The sequence below is a fragment of the Python bivittatus genome, unplaced genomic scaffold, assembly GCF_059951505.1.
Source record: "Python bivittatus isolate LINGU-HERP-01145 unplaced genomic scaffold, Pbiv_v1 ctg000680_np1212, whole genome shotgun sequence".
NCBI classification, from domain to species: Eukaryota; Metazoa; Chordata; class Lepidosauria; order Squamata; family Pythonidae; genus Python; species Python bivittatus.
Genome location: NW_028277095.1, coordinates 1240062 through 1263118, shown reverse-complemented (window position 1 = coordinate 1263118; position 23057 = coordinate 1240062). Strand labels below are relative to the sequence as shown.

Sequence of the window (23057 nt, the reverse complement as noted above, 5' to 3'; positions counted from 1 at the left end):
GTGAGTCTTTGGGATGGGATGAGCAACAAGGTAACTACAGCAATAATACGTTTGTGTCACTCAAAAAGTTTTACACTCTTCTTCATCATTAATCATTTTAAAATATGCTTTTAATGAAAAATGGAAAAGCTACTTTCTAGTCATTCTTGAATTATGTTGATTTGTACATGTCCATGTAGTTTTCTCAGCTGGGTTACAGAACTGGTCTGTCATCTTCTGAGATACACACACACACACCCACACCTCAGCATAACCAATAGCTTCTGAGAATCCCTGGAAATTTCCTAACCCAGTACCCACCAGCCCTGACCCTTCTTAGCTTCCAGATTCAAACAAGTTTAGTCAGGTGCTTAAACTAAATGAATGGGAAGCTGGTGCACTAGAAAATGAGGTGTCAGCCTCTAGCATTGCTGCTATTTTCAGGAGTGACTTTGGGGCTTCAGGAACCAATTAGTCCTAGAGGCATTCTTGGAAAATAGATGTAAGGGTTGATTCTTAGACTAGTAAGGAGTCAGATGACCACTCCTAACAACCCAATCTACAGTTACCCCCCATTTCTGGTATCCACATAAAGACCAGCCATTGCATTGTCTGGCTGTGTGAAAACCAGTCAAAAACTCCTTGCTCTAATATGCACACACATATTTGGCTTCTAAAGGGAAAATACTGTAGATCACTGGTTGGAATTCTTACAAGATTGCTACTCTCATCTTAATAAAGCTTGCTAATGACGATGCTAAGCTCCATGCTTGGGGAAAATACTTTCACTCACAGCCTGACACTCAACAGGGTGGGTCTGTTGAAGTCCAGTGCTTTGTTGAGAAGTATGGCCAATTTTCTGGGGGTGGTGGGGGAGGGAAGGCAAAGATAGACTGGGAATAGGGGTGGAGTGGGTGAGTTGGAGAGTAACCTAGCTAAATTGCTTTCTGTGACAGAGATGTATGACACGGAGAGCAATCACAATACGTTCCCCTTTTGGGTAATTTAAGGAATCTAAACTTATGACATCCATGAACACCTCACATTGGGGAATGCAAGTCTAGGATTTATATTTGAGAAGATGGCCCTGTAGTGGGTGGTTCCTCTAAACGTGCCATGCAACATAAATCATGAAGAAAAACACAGTGAATGAATTAGTCTGCCTGAGTCAAGTCCATCCTGTAACACAGGGGTAATGTTATAATTGCTTCCTTACTGTGATGGATCAGATTTAACTAAATCCATGTTGTTCTTGATAGTCTTCAAAGTGGTATGTGGTTTCCTTCTGAACCCTATTCTACTTCCTGAAACTGTAAATGACTTGACATGGAAGAACAGGAAAGTTTGAAAGCTGTTTTGCCTACAAATAGGTGAGACACAAGCAATTTATACTGCAGATTTAGTTTTGGCATAGCATTTTACAGCCTATCATTTTTGCAGAAATTTTATTTCAAATCTGGGTTCAAATGATTATTTATGCTGCAATAGATATTAGCTAAGGAACTTCAAGTATTTTGCACTTCTGGCAAAAGTGTAGCTACATTTGTTTGTAAGCCTTGCTCTGAGAGTTTCCTTCCATATAGAATTGCAGACGTCTGGTGCATTGAACTCAGTGGCCTATATAATTGCCACTGTTATTCAAATGTATAAAATTTACATGTGCCCTACAAAAATCTAAACAACAAAAATATCTATCTTGCCTCTATGCTTACAAAATGTGCCATAACTATGTGTTTCATTATTAAAGCAATCTCTGACTCTCCACATATTGTTAACTCTGACTTCCAGAATTCCTGTCCATTCTCTTGGTTGCAAGTTTGTGACCCTTACTTTAGAATCTGGATTTAGATTTACCTCTATTTAATTTAAACAAAGATGGGGGGGGGGCATTTTTTGTTTAAATATCAAGGTGGTGATTGCAACTGTGTGATTGAAGCTCCACCCCTTTTTATGTGTGTTGTGATGCATGTAAAAAAAGGGGAGGGGCTTCCATCATGCAGTTGCCATCACCATTTTTTTTTTTTTTAAACACCCCTGGCAGACACACCTAGATGGTAATATATATTACTTCCTTTACTTATTTAGAATGAGCTTATGGACCTTTCAGTGGCAGCATGCAGTTAGGTGATAACTACTTCAGAAACTTCAAAATGTGATATGTAGATCTTCTGCAGATGGGAACCCTTTTTTTATTATTCTGGATCTCTCCTTCAAAGTTCTACTTCTAGTTGACACAAGGCAGCTGGTGTTGCTGCTGGACTCAGTGGTTGGGTCCATACTTTGAGATAAGCCAGTTTTTAAACTATGGTTTATGAAATAAGTCATAAAAGGCTGGGTCCATGCAACATGTTTGGCCACAAATCAAGGTTTACAGATCATGATAGTTGGTTTTGGCTTTATTCAATATGTAATCCCAATCAATGGACATTATGATTTAATATGTCGCATGAATCACACTGGTATTCATTAGCAAGGTTTTGGACTTCCGGGGGAGGTATGGTGAACTGAAGATGTCTCCACGAAAGCGGAGCTGACGACCACAGCAAAGATCGAGGAACGAGTAAGTAGACTGGTTCCTCAGAACCTCTCTGGATAAGGAGAGGATGGGAGATCACCCACATCTGCTTCAGACAGCTGCTTCTCATGAGGAGACTGCAGGACAGCAGTTTTCTGCAGATCTGAGCACCAGAAAATGACAGGATCTGACATCTTGCTGGCAACTGTGGCAGAGCCTTTTAAAGGACACTGGGTTCACTAACCTTACTTTCTAATCAGTTTCAGAAATTGCCTGTTAACCATCTTAAAGCTATTAGAGACCTTTGGAATGAAAAATTTGAAAAGTCTTCATTGGGTGAACTCTGAACAAAAGAAAAATTAATTATAAGCTTAAGAACTTAAAGAATTTGAAATAAACAGCAAAAAGCTAAAAAAGTTTTGATTTAAGAAAGTTGTAAATGGATTAAGGGTCAAAATAAATTTGGAATATTGACTTTTATGATAAGATTTTGGAATTAACTATAAAAAATAAATAACTTATTGTGGGAAACAGACTTATTTTGGCTATCCTGGCTATTGTATGTCATAACGAAGATAAGTGATGATCTTAGAAACTGGACACTAGATGGGACTAAAGATTCTAAGCAGAAGAGAAAAAAAATAAAAAAAAATACAAGCCTGTTCTTGATGTCAGTTAATACTGGGACTTACAAAATGACACAAAATGTTAGGACATCGGAAACTTTAAAGGAGATCTCTGAAGAATGGAACCAGAAATTAGTAACTACAATATCAACAAAGTCGGTAACGATGTCCGCTTCTATAGATAGACTATGTCCAAAAGATGTTAATGAAGGAATGATAGATGTGGAATGAATTTTATCTGACAAGACAAAGTACTGAAAGTGGAACTACAAACAACCAGCCAACAGAATGATTTGGAAAGGGATGCTTTATTGGATATACAAAAGAAACTGGCTGAAGTTTTAAAAATTAAAAGGGAAGTACAAATGATAAAGCAAGAGAATGACCTGGAAAATGTTTTCTTATTGGATCTACAGAAGAGGCTTGTTAAAGCCTTGAAGAAATCTCTGCAATGAGATAAAGAAGAATTGAAGAGAAATCAAATCCCACAACAATATTTGATTGAATTAAAGATTAAGACTGTTAGAAGTAAAAGGAAGGAATATAAATTCGGTTTATTTCATCAAGTTAAAATAAGACATTTTTTGCAAGGTGCTGGCAATCTTTTAAGGACTTTTTGCTGACACCAGGATTGAAAAGTTGATGTTTTATGGATTTGTTTATAGACAAGGGACAGGATATGGGATGAAGAGATATCTGTTTGTAACCTTACACGGAGTGAAGACTTATTAAATTTGTTTGTACTTGTTATGATGAAGGTTGGAAGTCATCTTATATATTTCTTTTCATTTTCTTTATTATATTTTTTTTCTTTTTCTTTTTTCTTTCATTTTTTATTCTTTTTTTCTATTTTCTTTTCTTTTTCCAAGTTTAGTTTGTGTTAGTTTTCACTATTGTAATTAAAATCTTAATAAAAATTATATTCAGTATTCATTAGCAAGGTTTTATATTTTTTTTGGAAGATGGCAAATTAAAATTATGGGTTCTACAAAACACAATATAAAGAACAAATACTGCACTGAATTATGTACAACACTCAAATTTAATGTCCTAGAAATATTTAATATTTCTGTAAATATTTTGCAGTTTCAAAAATGCTTACTTAATGAATCCAGATTTAGTTGTCAGAATACCTCTTATCTCAACTATATCTCCTTTGAAGCACCACAAGCCTTATGTACACTAGTGTTCCTCAACCTTGGCAACTTTAAGATGTGTGGACTTCAACTCCCAGAACTCCTCAGCCATCTTTGCTAACTGGGGAGTTCTGGGAGTTGAAGTCCACACATCTTAAAGTCGCCAAGGTTGAGGAACACTGATGTACACAATGCTCAGTCTACCTCAGATGTCTCCTTTTTTAAAGTTCTTGCTGCAATAAAAAGCCTGATTCACATGTGGTATAATTTTAGATCCTTAGTGCTATGGTTATACACTTTCCCGTAAACAATTAATGGACATGTCTAATGTTTCTTTTCTGCCGTCCCCTTTCTTCACCATACCATGTTTTATATCTATGCCTACTTTTGGGGAATGTTAACTAAATAAAGTTTGCAGAAATGGAAATTTAGAGGGAAAACATTGTAAAAGGAAAAAAAAAATGAACATCTGTTGTCATGGATCTGCCTATAAAATGTTTAGAAATTGTGGAAAAAATGATGTAGTAGCATGTAGAATCAACCACAGAAGGTCCAGCATTCCCACTGAAGATGGCGAATTCAGGTCTGTTTGCTCTTGTTGCTTTGGGGGCACATGGGACCTGGCTTTCTGGATTTCAAACCAGAGGACCAGCTATGGTTTGTGCCAATCTTTATGCATGCATGTTTATATAGTAATGCTTCCCACATCAAGGGAAAACTTCCAAGTGTGAATAAGCTTTTTACAATAATGTATTGCTAGATTCACTGACCAATGGGTTACCTAGATTAGACCTCAGTAATGTTTGAGGGGATCTTCTCAGATCAAAATAATTACATTTCTGCTCATCTGGCTGGATCTTTCATAGTTCCAGCAACGACACACCTGTGGATCATTTGGCGGGGTAGGGTTAGGTCTTACAGATAATTTTTATGACAGTTCTGATCCTTTCTGGGAATTGTTTCCAAAAGATTAGGCAGGGGAGCTTTATTATGCATCTCTATTTTTCTTAATTTCTCGGCTTTGGCAAAGCAGTTGTTGTTCTGTAGTTGTGGGCTGGCCCAAATGGAGACTAAACAATTGAAGCTCAATCCAGACAAGATACATATGTATTTCTGGTCAGGAAATGAACAGACTCTGCTGTTTACTTTCAGTGCGTAGCCCTCTCTTTGAAGAACTGGCTTCATAAGTTGGAGTTACTTCTGGATTTGGTGATGCATCTTGATGGCCAGATAACTGTCATGGCCAAATTTCACCAGGTTTGACAGCAATGCCTACTTCTCAGAAGATCCAACCCAGCCATGGTGACACATGGTTTAGATCTACCTACACTGGATTGCTGCAAAGTCATGTATGTGGGCTACCTTTCCAGAGTCCCCAGAACTTTCAGTTGATTCAGAATAGCAGCAAAGATTCTACTGGGTTTTTGTCCCGGAAGATTTTGCAAAAGTTGCAGTGATAGCTAGTTTCTTTGTACAATTTCAAGTGTGGAAGATAATCTTTGATTATCTTTAATGCTGGAAAGGATTCAAGACAAGTGAGGGGCGATTTTCTTCCGTATCATGTGTCCTCCTTCCTAAGAATTACAAGGAAGATCCCAGAATGGGTGTCACTGGCAGCCAAGAAAGGATTGGAAACGGACTGGGAGGCACTGGTCAGCCATGCCTACTTTTGGGGACACCTTCTTTGACCTCTTACTGCAGTGTTGTCCAAACTTGGCCACTTTAAGATGAGTGGACTTCAACTCCCAGAATTCCCCAGCCAGCATGGCTGGCTGGGGAATTCTGGGATTGAAGTCCATTCATCTTAAAGTGGCCAAGTTTGGACAACACTGTCTTACTGCTTTCTCTGTGCACTTCAAGCCCCATTTCCCCCTGCACATTGTTGGAAAATGCTGTCAGGTATTTGCTCTGCCATCTTGTAATGTTTATGTTGCACTTCTGTATTTCCTGCTTGCCTGTCTTAATTGCCAATATTTTATTTGTTAAAATCATACACCTCCAATGCACTCAGATTTTTTAGTGTTATGCTAGCGCCCCCCCCCCAAAAAAAACATTGGTGTGTATATGTTACAGGACAAAAGGGAGTAGGCGGGGTGAGTATAAGACATAAACTATGCATTTAATATGCTTGCTGCCTTTGCATTTAATACTTTTCCTCTTCTGACACACTAAAAACAGTGATTCGGCTCTGAGGCCACACCCAAAGCTTTCCTGGCAGCTCAACATCTAAGTTGTGATTTAGTCCACGTCAGCTGCTTTGAGTGATGCCAACACTTTGAAAGGATAGGATAATAAATCACTGAATAAATAATTATATCTTTATCCACAATGCTTTGGGTGGAATCAACTGATAGACCTCTCCCAGTTCTTAAAAACGCACTTCCTTAAGTGCAGGCTGAAATCATGGGACATGTATGCATGTGCAAACCAAGATGGACTGATAAGGAATCCTCTCCACTCATCCCATTAGTTCTATTTTGCAGAATCATCTTCTCGATGTATTGCCTCTCCCCAGAATTTTCATCCTGGCCATGAACTATGAGGTAGGAATATGATACATGGATAGTTCTGGATATCTATTGCCTGTCTCCCATCCATATAGCATTGGAGAGATGGAAAAAATGAGATGAAATAGTGTTAGACAGGGTCAGCACCAGGAGAGGGGCGAGGAGAGATACCAAATGAGCAAGTGTATTTTTGGCAAATATATCTTGCTGCTCGTATTAGATTTCAAATTCACATTCTTGCTTTTATTCTAAGCTGATTGTCTCAATGGCTGAGACAATTTGAACTATGTGCTAACCGGGGTTGTTAAAAGGTTTAGCAGGTACATCAGCCCAACGGGCTAAGCGAGGCTAGGAGCATGTTAATCTTTGGATGTTCAGAGCTGAGTGTTCATTTAGGGTTCAACGTATGGTGCCAATTCAGAAAATGAGTTAATTCAGTCACCTAGCTAAAGCAGTTGCATGAACATGGCTATAAAGTTTCTCCTCTTTGTGCTGTTGCTGGTCTTAGAAAGCATGAAGCAATTCTTGTGGGGTGGGGATGATAACTTGATTATATATCTAGTGATAGGACTTGAATCAAATACAACTGAAAAAGAATAAAGATTATGAGGATGGAGAGTGAATAGTTGAATGACAGCATCAACAGTGTGTGGGGACAGTAGGAAAAAGATACAAATAATGCTGAAAATTTTAAAGATATTCTCAGTAAAGAAGCCAGAATCATGAGAGTGGGTGTTTATGATAAGAGTTTCTTTGAAATATTGTACACCAAGAGTAGGCCCGTAAGGAATTTTAAAAGCATGTTATAGATGAGTGCTCTCATAAAATGGCTGCCAGCCACAAACTGTCCATTTATTAGAAGGCAAACAGATTAAGTTTGTTTAAAATCAAATCAATCGTTATGACCATCATACCCCAACATAGGCTAATTTGTTTATTAAATGTGTATACCACCAAATAGATATAGACATAAAGCAATAAAATGTCTACCATAACTTTATAGAAGATGAAACATCCACATTAAATAAGAAATTGACTTCCACAATGACTTTCCAAACAATCACTGGTTGATCGGAATCCTGCAGCCATGCCTATATCATCTCAACCAAAATCACAAATCATAATGACCAATACACCTACATGGTAACCAACAGCATCCATGGTGTGTGTGTATGAGAGAGAGAGACAGAGACAGAGAGACACCGAGACCGAATGATCCAAGAAGCTTTGCAGGACAAACCCCATCCCTTTTTGATGCATGCCTCAAAGAGGGCAAATCTGCAGACACAGTGCAGCAATAAAAGTGGCAAAAGCTTGCAGATGCCACTGAAGATGCCCTTCAACTATCAAAGGCCTTCTTGAATAGCTTAGTCTTCACTCCTTTCTGGAAGTCCTATATTGCATTTTGTCCAAGAGAAGCTTGTTCCATAATGTTCATGGCCTCCTGGAGAAACATCATCTCCTAACTTTGGTGCTATTCCTCCCCAACCTCTTCAGCATTCACTCTCCCCTCTGCTCCCAAAGAAACTCTATTACCTGAGTTTGCCCTTTTCTTTTTCCTGGGCAAGTGGGCACTCTTCTAAGGAAAAGCTGCAACCATCCATTACAGACTCACCATATGAGGCCCACATGGGAGCCAGAAGCATTTTCTTGTAAATGAAGATGATGCTTTGAAACACGTCAGTGTCGTAGTTTTGTTTTTGTTTTAATAGTCAACTGGGGCAAGAAGTTGACGGTGGTTCTTCTGGGTGCAATTCAAGGTGCTGGGTATTGCTTATAAAGCCCTACATGGCATAGCACCAGGTTATTTGAGGGACTGCCATGGTTTCTACCCATTTGGTAAGAGCTGGAAGAGTTGGCACACTCCAGATCCCTTCCACTAATCAGTGTCATCTATTGGGACCCAGGAAGTGCACCTTGTCTGTCATGGCACCTGCCCTTTGGAATGAGATTCCCCCACCCAGAGATTCATTCAGCTCCCACCCTGATGGAACACCTTGGAAACCTGGTTCCCAGGACTCGCAGTAGGATGGAGTGGTCTTGGTTTTTTTATTTTTTATTTGGTAAATATAGTTGTAGTGTCCGAACTGATGTATATTTTATAATGTATTTGTATAGGGTAATTTTAAATTGTGAGAAGCCCAGAGTTGCTTTAGAGTCAGGCAGCATCTAAATTAATGAAATAAAGAAGTCAGGGAGGCACCAGGGATTTGTAGGCTTATTGGCATCAATAGGTATCACTAGTATATTATATACCATTCTGGGTAGGCTGACTCAAAAAATGGGGGACAACAGAATTAAAGCAGCACGATACTGAAAAAGACCTTGGTGATTATTTAGCCCACCTCTCTTGCTCAGTGGCCTATATAATAGCTATAGCATCACCAAGAGATGGCCATCTAGCTTGAAATGCCTCCCCTGAAGGAGCGTTGGTGGCCCCTTTTTGCTCCCAAACTTAGGTTTGGCAGTTTGTCCTAATATTTAGTTTAAATCTGTTTTCCTCACTATGGTTTCCAGATCTGGTCTCTTCTCTGGAATAACAGACCAAGTCAGCTCCTTACGATAAAGGTAGAAAAGATTTGCATCAGCTTTTCTGGAAGGAGAAACAAATCTTGGAGGGGACTTTTAGCAGTTTTTTTTTTTCCTAAGAGGGATGTCATGACTAAAGGGAAACATGAAGGTGGTTTAGAAAATTATGTGTGAGATGGAGAAGATGGGTTTTCTCACCCTCTTTCTTCCATAATTTTAGAGCATCTTTCCTAAACACTCTGGTCCCCAGTCTTGAGACTATGATTCCCATACTTTCCAGTCAGTTATGTGGCTCTTAATCTTAATAACAAATCAGGTTTGAAATAGGCAGCTTGGAGTCGTCTCAGCAAGGAGATTCTTAGTGAGAAACGTTGCTGAAGCTTTGCCCAGCAGTTCTTCCGACTGGAAGGATCAGAACTGGCTTCAGTCCATCAGCTGCCCGTGCACAGAACCCTCTTCCAGCTGTGGGAACTACTGGAAGCCTCAGAAGCAATGCAAGGGATGCAACACACCCATTTCACTTTGCGTTAAAAGCAGGAGGACCTGTGCGGCTTCGTGAAACAGCTTTGAAGAAGCTCTTCGCTCAAAGCTTTCGAGGGCTGCTGTCTGTGCTGCCAGAAGCCTGAATAATCAGCCCACAGTTTGCATGACGCAGTTTAATTCGTGAATGCCCAATTCCGAGTCATGCTCTGGTTGAGCTAAGACATTCTATGGTCAATCACGATGTCTGCTGCTTCATATTAACAAACTCACATCTTCATTTGCAGTCATTTTGAGAATACCTTGGTTCTGAGTGGTGGGGTGGGGGGAATAAGGAACCTTCCTTTTCTTATGGCTGCATTATTTTTGCCCTATCTTGTCTCTGTTGTGAATTTCTGCTGAACTGCATTGTCTAGAATGATGGGTGGGCCCAATGTTAGAAGCACTTTGTTTTCCTGACCTTTCCCTTTATCACATCACCAACCAGCAGAAAAGTGTTTGGCAATCTAGTCCCTAGAGCAGTGTTTCTCAAACTTGGTAACTTTTAAGACACATGGACTTCAACTCCCAGAATTCCACAGCCAGCATGTTGGCTGAGGAATTCTGGAAGTTGAAGTCCACATGTGTTAAGTTGCCAAGTTTGAGAAACTCTGCACTAGAGGCTGAACCTGGGTGGGTCTAACATTGTTGTACAATTTTCGGATTTTGCCATGGCTTCTTTAGGTCGCTACCTTTTGTCCTCCTCTTAAACCTCATTTGCATATCTTACAAGTTAAAACTTATGGAAGATGGCTTCCATATAAAGGTGTGCCTACACAATTGTTTAAATTAACTGAATAGCACCAAACACACCTTATTTTACACAGTATAATTAAAGGCATAAAATAAACCGGGGGAAAATAATGTCAGAAAGGACGGAGGAAGATCTTCCATCAGAGCGCTACATGGTAGAACTCATGAAATATATGTCAACATTTTTAGGCAATCAGATGTCCTATATCATGGTGAAAAATGACCGGCTGAAACTGACAAATGCAGGGAAACTGGCAATAATTAAGAAAAGTCCAGTCTACCTTTCTTATTTTTAGACTCCAGTAGAGACACCATTTTAGAATTGAGCAAATGTCAAAATTTACCCTTGAAAAAAATAGTGGAACTCTGCTTCTCTTTCGGAAATAGAGAGGTTATTTCAAAGATAAGGAGAAAGGAGGTCAGAAAACGAACCACTAATTAAGAAGACAAATGCTGGCAGAGGAAAGAAGCGTCTTGTGGCAGAAGCTGGGTAGCGACCAGAGGAAGAGGTGTGTCCATTAATCTTAACATGATCAAAACATACCTTTGATCACACCCAGAACAGGGAGCCCGATTTCATCTCAGAAAGAAATGGCAAAGTGTTAACAATTTCATAGCATGAACATGTGGTAGGGTATTATCAGATGAATTTGTGGGGTGAGTGGGTGGGTGGGGTGGGTGTTTTATTCTGGTACATGGACAAGGTGAGACCAATTCCATATGATCAAGGGATAAGACTGGGATGGCCAGGGCGGGGGGGGGGGGTAAGATGCTGCTATAAACTGCAACTAAGAGCAGGTCCTCTCTTCTAGGAGGCTATGGGGTGGTGGCAGTGGGAGAACTTGATATTTGAAGGTGTCTCTTCATTTCCAAAAGATCCTCTCCCCCGCCTTTCTTTGCTACTGGATTGGCTGCTCAACTTTCTTTTCCTCCTTCCTCTTGGAACTCAGGGCTGAGTTCTTGCACGCTCTGGGCACGATTCCTTTGTGTCCCGTTTGTCCCATCGGTACCTTCCTCCTCCTCACTTTGAGGCGCAGATCTCCTGTTGTTTTTAAAGAAAATCAACCCTCTGAATTTGAGGACCGATTCTCCCCCAACATTTTCAATAGGACTAAGAGGGTAAGCAGTATGCTAGTAAAAATTTGAGGTTTGGAGGTTTGAATGGGAAATATTACATGGCCCCAGAAGTGAAGACAATGTGCGCTTACTGCTTAGGCCTCAAAGCTGTCTTCGGTGGCAGACAATACAAGGTTTCTGGCTTGGTTAAGGCTGCAGTGCTATTCAGCAGTATGGAGATCCTCTTGTGGCAGCATCTGGAGGACTACTGATTTGTCTATTTAAGCAAGAGTTTAGTTCTACTGATCTCTAGGGCTTGGTTCACGTTAAAGCTATTCTATAATGTTGCAAAAGCCAGAGGAGTACTAGATGGTAGCAAAGAGTTAGAGTTTGGCTGTCAAGAGGTCGACTGGATCCTTGCAACCCAAATAGAACAGGCTTGGTTCGTGTATCACACTGACTCAGTTTAACTACTGTTTAGTGAATAAACCACCACTCCCTAGGTTCACAGGTAGTCCTTGTTTAGCAACTGCCCTGTTTAGCGACTGTTCGCAGTTATGATGGTGATGGAAAAGTAACTTCGTGACCAATCCTTGCATTTATGACCTTCGCAGATCTGTAAAGCAAAGGAAAGCTGAAGTTAGATTGTAAGCCCAGTCGCAGTTTCACTTAGTGACCGCTTCAATTAACAACTAAGTTGGTGGTCCCAATTGCAGTCGCGAAACAAGGTCTACCTGTGCCAACATACACTATGGCTTACAAATCATAATGGGTGGGTCACTCTAAGCCAAAACCCAGTCATGTTATGGCACAGCATGTTGCAGTTACCCAGCCAATGAGGATTATGTTTTGTACATGTACTAATGTATGCAGAATTGCAAGATCCAGGTTTTGGTGCATTCCCCACAGTAACTGCCCAGTCTCCTGCTGAATTCAGGGATCAAGGTTTTGAAAGTCAAATCAAGTCTTGATTTAAGTCAAATTTAAGTCGTCATATTTATATGGCCACCCCTCTCACAAACAAGTGACTCTGGGTGGCGTACAACGAAGCTAAAAACAATATTTACAAACTATTAAAAACGTTAAGACTATAAAAAGCACAAAGCTGAAAGAGAAAAAAATATTGGGCAAAGAGCAATATTTAGGTCCAGTTGTAACAGAATGCCCTGGTTCTCATATAATCCACAACACAGCAGATGCTCGTATGTTTTGTATTTATTGAAAGGAGGAGGATTCCCCCAAATGGATGCCTAGTGGTGACCGATCCCAGGAATTCATTAGTCCAGATGCTGACTGTCTGCCTGTCCCAGTGAAAAGGAAGATCAATAACCCCCCCACAGCTTGTCCTCTCCCCCAGTAGCTTTTCAGATCAGTAGGGCCTCAGCTTGGAATGACTGGAACTAAGGTTTACATCTGGAGAGCATCAGGCTGGCTGAGAGGGGGCAAACAAGTGGTTTGCAAATGTGAATATATCCGACTAGTTTTTGCACTCAGCTGCCTGGGCCAAGTGGTAAAGAATTAAGGCCACACATCTGGCAAAGCTATGGTTTACCAGGGCCTGCTGAATAAGCTACAATTAGCTGGGCTCCTAGCGCAGCACATTAAGCCTCAAATCCTGCTTCACAAGCCACCGTGGCTGGATTTGCACCACATGCTAAGCTAAAATGAAACACCCTGCAATGGGGCTTAGTATGGTATGTAAGCCAAGCCACTGTGCACTGGCCAGAAACAGATTATAAATTGCAAGACAGAGCTCAGGACTGGCTCTGTATTGGTGGCCTCCTCCTGCGGGAGGCTTTAATGGCCTCCAGAACATTTCCAAAAAATACTGGAGCATTGGATGTAGCAACTTATAAATGTAGTGTCTGGCTCCCAGCTCTGTGCCACTTCATGCAAGCGGAACAAGGCAAGTGTTTGCATTTTGTATATTCTTGCTCCGCTTTGTGGTGGTGTCTCAATTTCACTCTTTTGTACAGCTGTGCAGCGTTTCAGATTTAATCTCCAAAAGATGCTTTGGAGGCCTGGGAATGTAAGTGCATCATCTGCCTGTAACCCTCTGAAACAGCTGGGTCTCTCCGTGGGATGGCCAGTAGCTGCAGACAGTAGTTATACGATCCCAGGAAAAGCCGACGTTGCTTTAAGGTAGTGCTGACAGATGCAATGTTTGCATTCTGGAGGAATGTCCTCAGGGTGCGTGGTCAAAGAGTCAAGAGAGTGGCTGCAACAGTGCGATCAAAGCTCTGCTTCGATTTTACATGCATTCCAGGTGTGCCAAAGCACCTTCTGGAAACTGAATCCGAAACTTTGTTCTCTCTTGTGATCATGGACCTTTATTAGCAGAGATGGGAAAGCTACACCTGTGGGAAGAAGTTCTGCTCTACCTTGGAACAGGCCAATTAGCATGAACCAATGCCCAACGGAGACTTAATCTGGACAATCCAGTTGCACCATCTCAGATGGAAGCATCAAATGGGCCAACTCGATCCAGGTAGCATCAGAACTGGAAACCTGTTAATACCCAGAGCAAAGTGGGACACCTGATCTGTTCCGGCCCTTGGAAAGGGAGTGTCGCTTGGATACAAAGGTTTAATTGCAAGCAGCCCTTGGATCAAAGCCTCATGAAATCCAGGAATGTCTTCAACGCATGCGCAGCCCTAGCGCAAACACCGCTTTGATCCAAGGACTGCAAACGGCCCTTCGGTTGCGTTTCAGAGGGCTGTACGCTCCAGATGGATAAAGGCTAAAACTGTTTCATTAGTAAATGCACCTAACACAGTGTTGTCCAAACTTGGCCACTTTAAGATGAGTGGACTTCAACTCCCAGAATTGGAGGAATTCTGGGAGTTGAAGTCCACTCATCTTAAAGTGGCCAAGTTTGGACAACACTGACCTAACAGGATTGCTCCACACAGATTTAACTATGTTCTGCCTGTGGCTGCATTAAAAATTACAATTTGGTGCTAAGTTTTGGATTGCTGGCTGGGGAGATCTGGGAGTTGAAGTCCTATATCTTAAAGGTGCTAAGGTTGAGAAACACTGGTCTGGTAAATCATAAAGAGTTTTAGGTTTCAGTCCCTTGGAGGGACTGTTTGTGGGGCTGGAAGGTGGGAAAGGAACAATTTGACAAGCCTGGAAGAAATTCCAGCTGGTAATACCATGAATCAATAAAGGAGTGCAGAGATCATTGGAGTGCATGGCAGGAGGACCCCAAAATTTCACCTCAAGTTTTCATAGGTTATTAAGGTCCGCTCCAGAGTTCAGGTTTCCCAGTATTAACCTTGCCTGGTAGTTTAATATTTCCTGATAGCCAGAAAGAGCAAATGGGTTTGGGGATCTCTGGCCAGTTGCCTTGAGGATGGGCGCTGGGAGAGACCTTGGAACAAAACACAGAAATGCAGAGGACTGTAGAGGGAAAGATCTTACTGCACCATTCCTTGCAGATTTTTTTTTTTAAACCTACCTGCATTTCAACACTGGCTAATAAAGCACCCAAGAACTCACTAAGCACCTAATTAAAAAAAAAAAAACAATGGGCAAGCTAGTAACTTTTTCTGGATTTATTTGCACAATTCGTTGAAGTCCTCTGCAGCACGGCAGGGATTAAGGCTTAACTCCCCTGAGGTCCTTCCTCTAAAGATCGCTAATTCTTTTGTGTGCATGGACAGTACAGGTTGAACTGTTTTGTTAGTTAAAACCAATCTGGCTCGTTCACACGTGCAAACCCTTGCTTGATCGTCCAAGGGTGGCCAACCTGCACGTATGAACCCACCTGCCCAGCTGCGAATCCACCAGACTTGGTTTTAAGATGGCAACGCGTCCCCCGGGTTGGTTCTGCTTCGGATTGCTCTGTGCTGTCGACCGAGGCGTCCCCACCGATCCTGCCGCCTGGATTTACAATAACCCGTAATTTCGTTTCTATTTCAGCCGAGAGTCAAAAATATCAATCGGGAAAGGATCCGTATTTTTTTTTTTTTTTAAAGAGCGCAGAGGGAAGAGGGGTGGGCTTTAAAGAAGATGGAGAAATGCCAGGGGCAGACAAAAAAGGGGGGGGCGGCCACTGACTCCACGGAGCCCGACGCCTTTTATTCGCTGTTTTCCTGCCGCAAAACTCAAACAATACCTTTGCTGAGAACGGCTTTCGCTTCCTTGCAAAAGGATTGGGGCGGGGGGAGCGCGCCCAGCAAAGGCGAGGAAGACGCCGCCGCCCCCCCCCCCCGTTCTTTCTCCTGTCTGGCTGGCAAGAACAGGGCGTGGACAGCAGCTTCGCAGCCGCGCTGGCTCCTCTGCAAAGCTGCCCCGCGTCTCGTCTCGCCTCGCCTCGCCTCCAGCGCCCCAGTGCAACGCCCGCGGCTCGCAGCGCGGACCGCGACGGCTGCAGCCGGGGGCCTGGTTGTTCAAGGAAAAGGGGGCACACCAGGAGGGGGGAGGAATCGTCACCCCCGGCCCCCGCGGCCTTATTGCAGAGAGCCTCCGCGATGCCGCCCAGCCCAGCCCAGCCCAGCCCGCTCGCCCGCCCTGACCCTGCAGCGGCGGCCCGCAGCTCCAGCGCGCGCGCGGCGGGAGCCCGGTCAGTCCCCGGCCCGGCGCGCGGCCGCCCCGACCAAGCCCCCCCCCCGCGCCGCCCAGCCTGCAGCCCCGCGTTGCCACTGGCTGCTTCATTGCGCCACTTTACATGTTACCGCTCCGCGCGCTTCCCATTGGGCGGCCTCGGGGGTTCATTTGCATACCGCCGACGGCCGCAGCCAATCGGGTGCGGAGCGGCCTCGGCCCGGTCCGGACGGAGTCAAGGGCGTGGCGGGGCGCGCAGGCGCGGCAGGACCTTCCTTGTGCGGAGGCTTCGCTGTGCTGTCGAAAGCGGTTCTCCTGCGCTGCTCCCCCCCCTTCCGCCTCTCCTCTCCTCCAGCTTTAAGGCTGGGCTGGGCTTGGAGCGGCAGAGGGAAGAAAAGGCGACCGCGGCTTTCCTCTCCTCCTCGCGGGGCTCGCCGAGTTGCTCTGCACGCTCGCCCGCGGCTTGCACGGCCTTCCCCCCTCGCGCAGAAGCCAGGCTCCCTGCTCCCCCGCGGGTCTCGCGCGTGCAGAACGAGGGACGGACGGACGGACGGACGGCTGGGCTCGCGATCCCCCGTCTTTAGAGCGGCGATCGCCGGCTTCGAGTCCGCGGAGGGCAGAACCCCCGGCCGGCGCCTGATCCCCTTTGCTTGCGGCGGGAAAAGCCTGGCGTGGGAGCCGGTTCCTCGGGAGAGAAGCGATGTCTTACCAAGGGAAGAAGAACATTCCACGCATCACGGTGAGTGGCGAAGCGGAGCCGGAGCGCGGGTCTAGGGCGGTGCGGGCGGAGGGAGGGTGGGTCAAGCCCTTTGTGTGTGCATCCGCATGCACGGAGGGGTAAGAGGGAAGGGAAAGGAAAAAGAAAAAGAAAGCAAGCCCCTCCACGGTACCCTGGAGAGAAAGAAGCGCGCCAGACCTGCTCTTCGATGCGCCGCCAAGAGCAATAAAGATTTTTTGTCGTTTAACGCTGGCCGTGGGCAAGCCGGGATGGAACAATGGTTGCCTGGAAGTTGCATGGTGGTGCAGAAAGGAAGCCTGCCCCCCTCCTCGCTTCCCTCCTTGCTCCCCCCGCCTCCCCCTTTTCCTTCGGACGCCCGCTCTTTCGGGGCGCGCGAAGATGCTTCTGCCGGGCAGCCCGGTCTGGCCAGCGGCTGCTGCGGTCGCGGAATAAAGCGGGAGCTTGTCCCGCCGCCGCCGCCGCCGCCGCCGCCGCGCCGGAGCTTTTCTGAAAAAAAGCCAAGCCAAGCCAAGCCAAGCCAAGCAAAACACCCGCCAGTCCTGCTGCTTCTCCCCGTCGGAAGAAAGGATCATCAGGATTTATTTCTGCAAGCCCATCTCCCATAGGGAGGCGGTGGGTTGGGCGGGTGGATCTCCCACGGCCAGGGTGGGGATGGAGGGTTTGGTGGTTGTGGCAGGAGAACTCTGCGTGTGCGTGTGCATGCAGACAGACTGCAACACCAAATGGATGTAATCTGCTTTAAAGCACCCCCCACCCCCAGCTCAGGGAAGATGGGGGAGTGGTGTGCAGGTTCCTTTCCCCTCCCAACCCACCTTTTTTTCTGCCCCCCCCCCCCGCTTTACTCATACAAAGGAGGCAGTGCAAGCAAGACTTGGATGAGAAGCCTGGCTTTCTTCGTGAAACCCCCTTCCCCCCCATAATAATGGCGGTGGGTCTAGTGAAATGAGCCCCCGGGGGAACTGGGTGCATTCTTGCTTTCCTTCCCCAGCAAACAAACAGTTCTGGGGAAGGTGCCCCCTCCCCAGCTGGCTGTGCTTCCCTCCCGCTCCAGCCCTTTTTAGAGAAAATAGGGTGCCTTCCCCCCTTGCATTCTTCTTCCTCTCTGCGGGGAATCTTAAAGTGGGAGAGGAAATGGAACAGTTATATAAAAGTCGGGCGAATGCGAAGGGATGGGCTTGTCGAGCATAGATGCGGCTGGCTGCGAGCATCCACGAGGCTGTCTGTCTGTAGGGCGGTTGATTTATTTGAAATTGGTACTAATCGGATGCTTTTTCAATAGGGAGAGGCTTCATTTTTATTTGACAGCTAGGTGTCCTGGGGGCCCTCCCTTTCCAAGTGAGCTTCTGTCTTGAGCTTCAAAGCTGAGACTTGAACGTGATTTGGAAGAGTCTCTCTGGCTGGAGTCGCACGAGGGCTTTGTGGGTTTTTGAAATGCTGTTTTCGGAGATCTGTTTTTCATTGAATTGATATCCTTGCGGAGTATCCGGATCCTCCTCGTTTTCTGATCTCTTACCAGCGATAATGCATTGTAGGAGGAGAGCCATGTTGATCCGTGGTGCTACCAGACTCCTTTTATGATAAGGCAGGCCTTGGGCAACATGCTTCCTTTCCCTTTTGTTAAGGTGATGAAAACCTTACAGTGCAGGATTGATAATAGCAGTACTCAAAAGGAAAAGGGAAAATCCGTACAGTCTGGTTCCTTTTAGCATGGAAGCCTAGAAGAGCTCTGCAGGGTTAATGGTGTTACAACAATGGAAAAGGACTGAGCACGTGATTTTGCACCGGGGCTGGTTTCCCGCGAAGCAAATGCTTTTTTATCCAACAATTAACAGAAACAAAGCCTGGATCGGGGTGGAAATTAATTTTTTTTTTTTTTACTTTCCAACCCCAGAATTTATCTGCAACGTTAATGTGCAACACAGAACGAGGCTCGCTCTGCTGTTGTTAGTATGTCTTTATATACATTTTCTGAACTTTATATTTTTGGAACTTTATTGGTTTGAATCAGACTTGGCCTCTCTCTGTTCTTCTCTTCCCGACACAAAGTCGTGGTGCTTCTGGTTTTGGGTGTTTTATCTAAGTGTGGCTCAGTTAGAAGTTGTGAGCCATGGGTTGAAGACAATATCTAGTTGGTCTCCTTGGAACATGGCAAATTTCAGTAACCACGACCCTTAAGGGAGGAGTCCCTTAATACAGATTATGTCTTTATGTGTCAGAATGCAGAAATATCCTACTAAACTGGGTTTAGAGTTAAAGTAGAAGAACCTTGATGTTAAATATAATTGTTTTAATTTGGAGAAAAGACCTGAGACAAATGTAATGGGCTTTATTTGCAGAAGGTTTGATTTTTCAAGGGCTAAAGGTCTTCTCTTAGACGGTTCTTGCTATGGATGCCTTTGATCTAAATTTGCTGCAGGTCCAGGTTTCACTATTATACTAAACAGTGATTGATTTAGTGATAGTTCATTGAATAAGCTGCTGTTGGCTAAGTTTACATATTACATAAAGCCATAAACTATGTTTTACAAACCAAAGTAGCTGGGAATCGCACAACAAACTAACTCAAAGCTGGACTACTATATGTGAATCTGGTGTATGAATATGAGTCAGTAACTTTGTGTTTTAAAAAAATCAACTTCAGGTTAATTTGTTTTAGGATTAAAGCCATGAAAATTAGCTGTGGAATAGTCAAGTAAACAAGTCATATTCTGTGTGATAAGAATGTCAGAACTCAAGTCCGAAGTATCAGACTGTCACTGCAGGGCGCATAAACAGCCTGCGTTGATTTGGAGAAAAAGTTACTGTTATATTACTGAAAGAGCAACTTGCAGGTTATAGTAGTGGGCTGAGGAGGGAGCCATGGGGCTGAATCTCCTGAACCTTGGTCATCGACTTCTTGGATTCATCTGCAGGACCTCAGAGACCTGCTTTCTGTGCCACTTGGAGCATCTGTTCCACAGACTGATTATGCATTTCTGGAAGCCAAGTTAAGGAAGCTGTCATCAAACACCTGGTCCTAAACTCATATGATCTACAAATGTTGTTACCAAGTCACCACTAGAAAACATAACTGTTTATTTTGGAATGTAACCTTGGGGCACGAACCTCCATTCTGTAGTCCCTCAAGAAGTAATTGAATCTTCACAATATAATTCTACTATAAATATTTTGCGTATTGTCTTTTTGCTGCAAAGCAAGGTAGCCAACAGGTTAAAAAAAACTTGAAAGGTAAAAAATGATTAAAATCACAATTAAAATTCAGTTGAAATGAAAAGGCCTGGCTGAAGAAGATCTTTATCCTTCTTAGAAGTTGAGAAAGCTGCATTCCATCACTTGGAGCAACATAGGAGAAGGTTTTCTCCCATGTGCCTGGTAAGCAGGTCTCAGAAAATGAGGACTTCTTTAAGAGTATCTCCCCTTCCTGGAAAGGTTCATATTGAAAAAGGGGTCCTTCAGATATCCAAGCCCTAGTCTAGCACTTCTAAGCAATCTGAGGGCTGTGCCTCCTTTTTTTCTTGTAGAAAGATGGCTTGCAGTGGGAGGCTAGCATACTTGGAGTGCCTGGATTGGGTGTGTGGATTCAGTGTCCAGCTCCAGGGTGACGCCGTCCAAGAAGTAGTCCATTAAGAGTGATCCTTGGAAGGTTAGACCAGGCAATTGATTCTGGCTGGGTCACTATGGGTGGTACTGAGGACCAGGTTGAGGTTGCTGTGGGGGCCAATGCGGTGAGAGCACAAGCTGTCAAGTTGGAGTCCTGGGACCTGGATCCTGTGGAAAGCCTAGTCTAGAGCTAGCAACTTGGCAAAGCCAGACAGAGTGGGTGTGACCTTCCTCAATTTATTTGTGGCTCCACAGGGAGTTTTTACCCCCAGTTTGAGAACTCTTGCTTGACAACTCCTAATGTCCCAACTGAACATTTCTGATCCATCTATTAACCTGTCCTAAATTGTGGTCTAGAAGCTGCTAATCAGCCTAGGGACTGGATTTACTCTTCATCGAATCACAACATAATACTGTACTCCCATAGAGATAATCTATATTTTGTCTGTACTAGGGAAACGAAATTATCTTGGCAAGTTTTTAGGCGGATGTGGGGTCTGTGTAAGGTTGCAAGAAAAGTCTCGTATTTCTATAGGATTGGAGCCTAGTGTAGAACGTCCCCATAATCACTCATGGGATCGGGTAGAGGAGCTAGGAGATCCATTAAGATATCACTTCCTTCTGTCCTCTTTCCACAAACTTATTCCCCTCCTTCCTTGCTGCAGTTGAAACATTATGAAGCACTTCCAGATGTGAAGACATGATACCTAAAGTAGTTAAGAGAACTACATACTATCCAGGCTTTATTTTCCTATATGATTTCCAGAATTATTTACAATGATCAGATAATCCCTATGTGTGGGGATGTAAAGACAAGGATATAATTTGCCAAATACAGTCTAAGGAGAAGAATGAACTTCTAGGAGCATTGGGCACTGCTTTTCACCACAAACCTCTTTCGCTGATGGGCTTGTTTTTGCTTGCTGCCTTTTGATCCAGACATCGATCGATCTGTCTTCCACAAGATGTCAAAGCCCTTAAACTTTGTTAGATACCACCCATACTTTTATGAACAAATGTAAATTACACATAATACTTTAGATATCAAGGGACTTTTTACCTGTAATGAGTGCTAAAATGTTAGCGTATTTTTCAGCTTCTCCTAAAATTTCTTGAAAGATAATTTTTTTCCTGTTGCATCATAGTTCCTGAAGATATTACATCTCTAACTGTGATCATTATTATTTAATAAACACATGAACAAGAAAAGCGGGAAGTTCTTTGCTAGAGGTCTTCAGATAGAAGCTGGATAGTCATTTGCGCTACAGAGGTGCTGAGAAAGTAACCCCACACCACTGTGACATCCAGCCAAGGGAACTAGAAGCTGTGGCTGCTGACAGAACCTGTTGGCGAGCCCTGTGCTATGAAGCCTCCAGCAGCTTTGAAGCCAGGTACCACCAAAAACTGATAGAAAACTGAGTGGCGTCACAGAACAATGCCCACAGCTATTACAACAATGGACTTCCAGTGTCCCCATTGTGCTGGACTCTGCGCTTCCAGACTGGGACTGCAGAGCCACCTCCATGTCCATAGATGAACTGCACAACAGTGTGTCTTCTTTGAACCTGAAGGACTACCATATATGTAGTGAATCTTGGAGCAGGGTGGTTGGACTAAAGGATCTGCAAAGTCCTTTCCAACACCATGATTTTAATCCTGGGGTTAAGTTTGAAATAATTTAGCTCATGTATGAATTCATTATCTTATAGTATGAGCTTCTTTATCCCAGGCAAACAGGAAGCCAAAGAACATTCTCTAACAGGATCTCTGAAGCTTCTTCTCACAGATAGAAGTTACGTGTGTGTGTTTGTGTGTAAGAGAGTATATAGCTGTTCAACTAAATACAGGTAGTCCCTGGGTTAAGAATGCCTGGTTTATGGACGACCCGTAGTTAAGAAAGGAGCCTATTGAAGCAAAATTCAAGTTAAATACACAATGGTTTGAATTAATTATACAATACTGTAGGTCTTTTCTTGGGATTCAAATGAGAGGCTGTAACGTACAATAAAGAGCTCAAACAACCTCTGATTCCTTAATCACTTTTGGTGAGACTGTGAGGTTAAAGGAGCTTTTGTACATATCTTAACTAGGGGTAGGTGAATCTGCTATGCTTAATTTTGCCTAGGATCCCTATTTTGCAGCCTCTTGTCAGTTTGTGATTTCCTTTTTATAGGAAAATCTGCATGAGTATTAGTACACATTTTTTTGCATGTCCGGCTTCCTCACGCATATACTTTTTTTTTTTTCTGGATTTTCTTTGGTAACCTCAATTACATCACAAAATTTGGAAAAATGCACATAGAGACATCTGGCTATGGTCAGGTTCAAGAATATATTAAATTTTTCCTCTAACTCTGGTCTCAGCTTGTGTAAAGCTGGTTGGAGGCAAAAGGCAGATGGGGATGAACTTTTCCCATGTTTTTTCTGGGATGTGAGAAAGCAGAGAGATGAATTCAACCTGCTCTAAGATACAGTAGGTAATAAATAAGTAAGGGGGTTGGCATACAACAGTTGTATTTGTATGGCAGACTTTTTTGTGATAAACAAACT

The 23057-nt window shown here is 43.6% G+C and overlaps 1 protein-coding gene across 3 annotated transcripts in view; it reads left to right on the top strand.

The window, feature by feature from the left end:
- The window catches only part of DPYSL2 (dihydropyrimidinase like 2), a 100643-nt gene that overhangs the window by 31584 nt on the left and 46002 nt on the right, over positions 1 to 23057 (top strand). The window contains exon 1 of one of the 3 annotated variants that reach the window (XM_007424543.3): positions 16467 to 16907. The exons of the other annotated variants lie outside the window; for them this stretch is intronic. Within the exon in view, the coding sequence (XP_007424605.1) occupies positions 16869 to 16907 (39 nt within the window). The 5' untranslated portion in view covers positions 16467 to 16868. Of the gene's footprint in view, positions 1 to 16466; positions 16908 to 23057 lie in introns of those variants that run through there. 3 annotated transcript variants of the gene reach the window in all.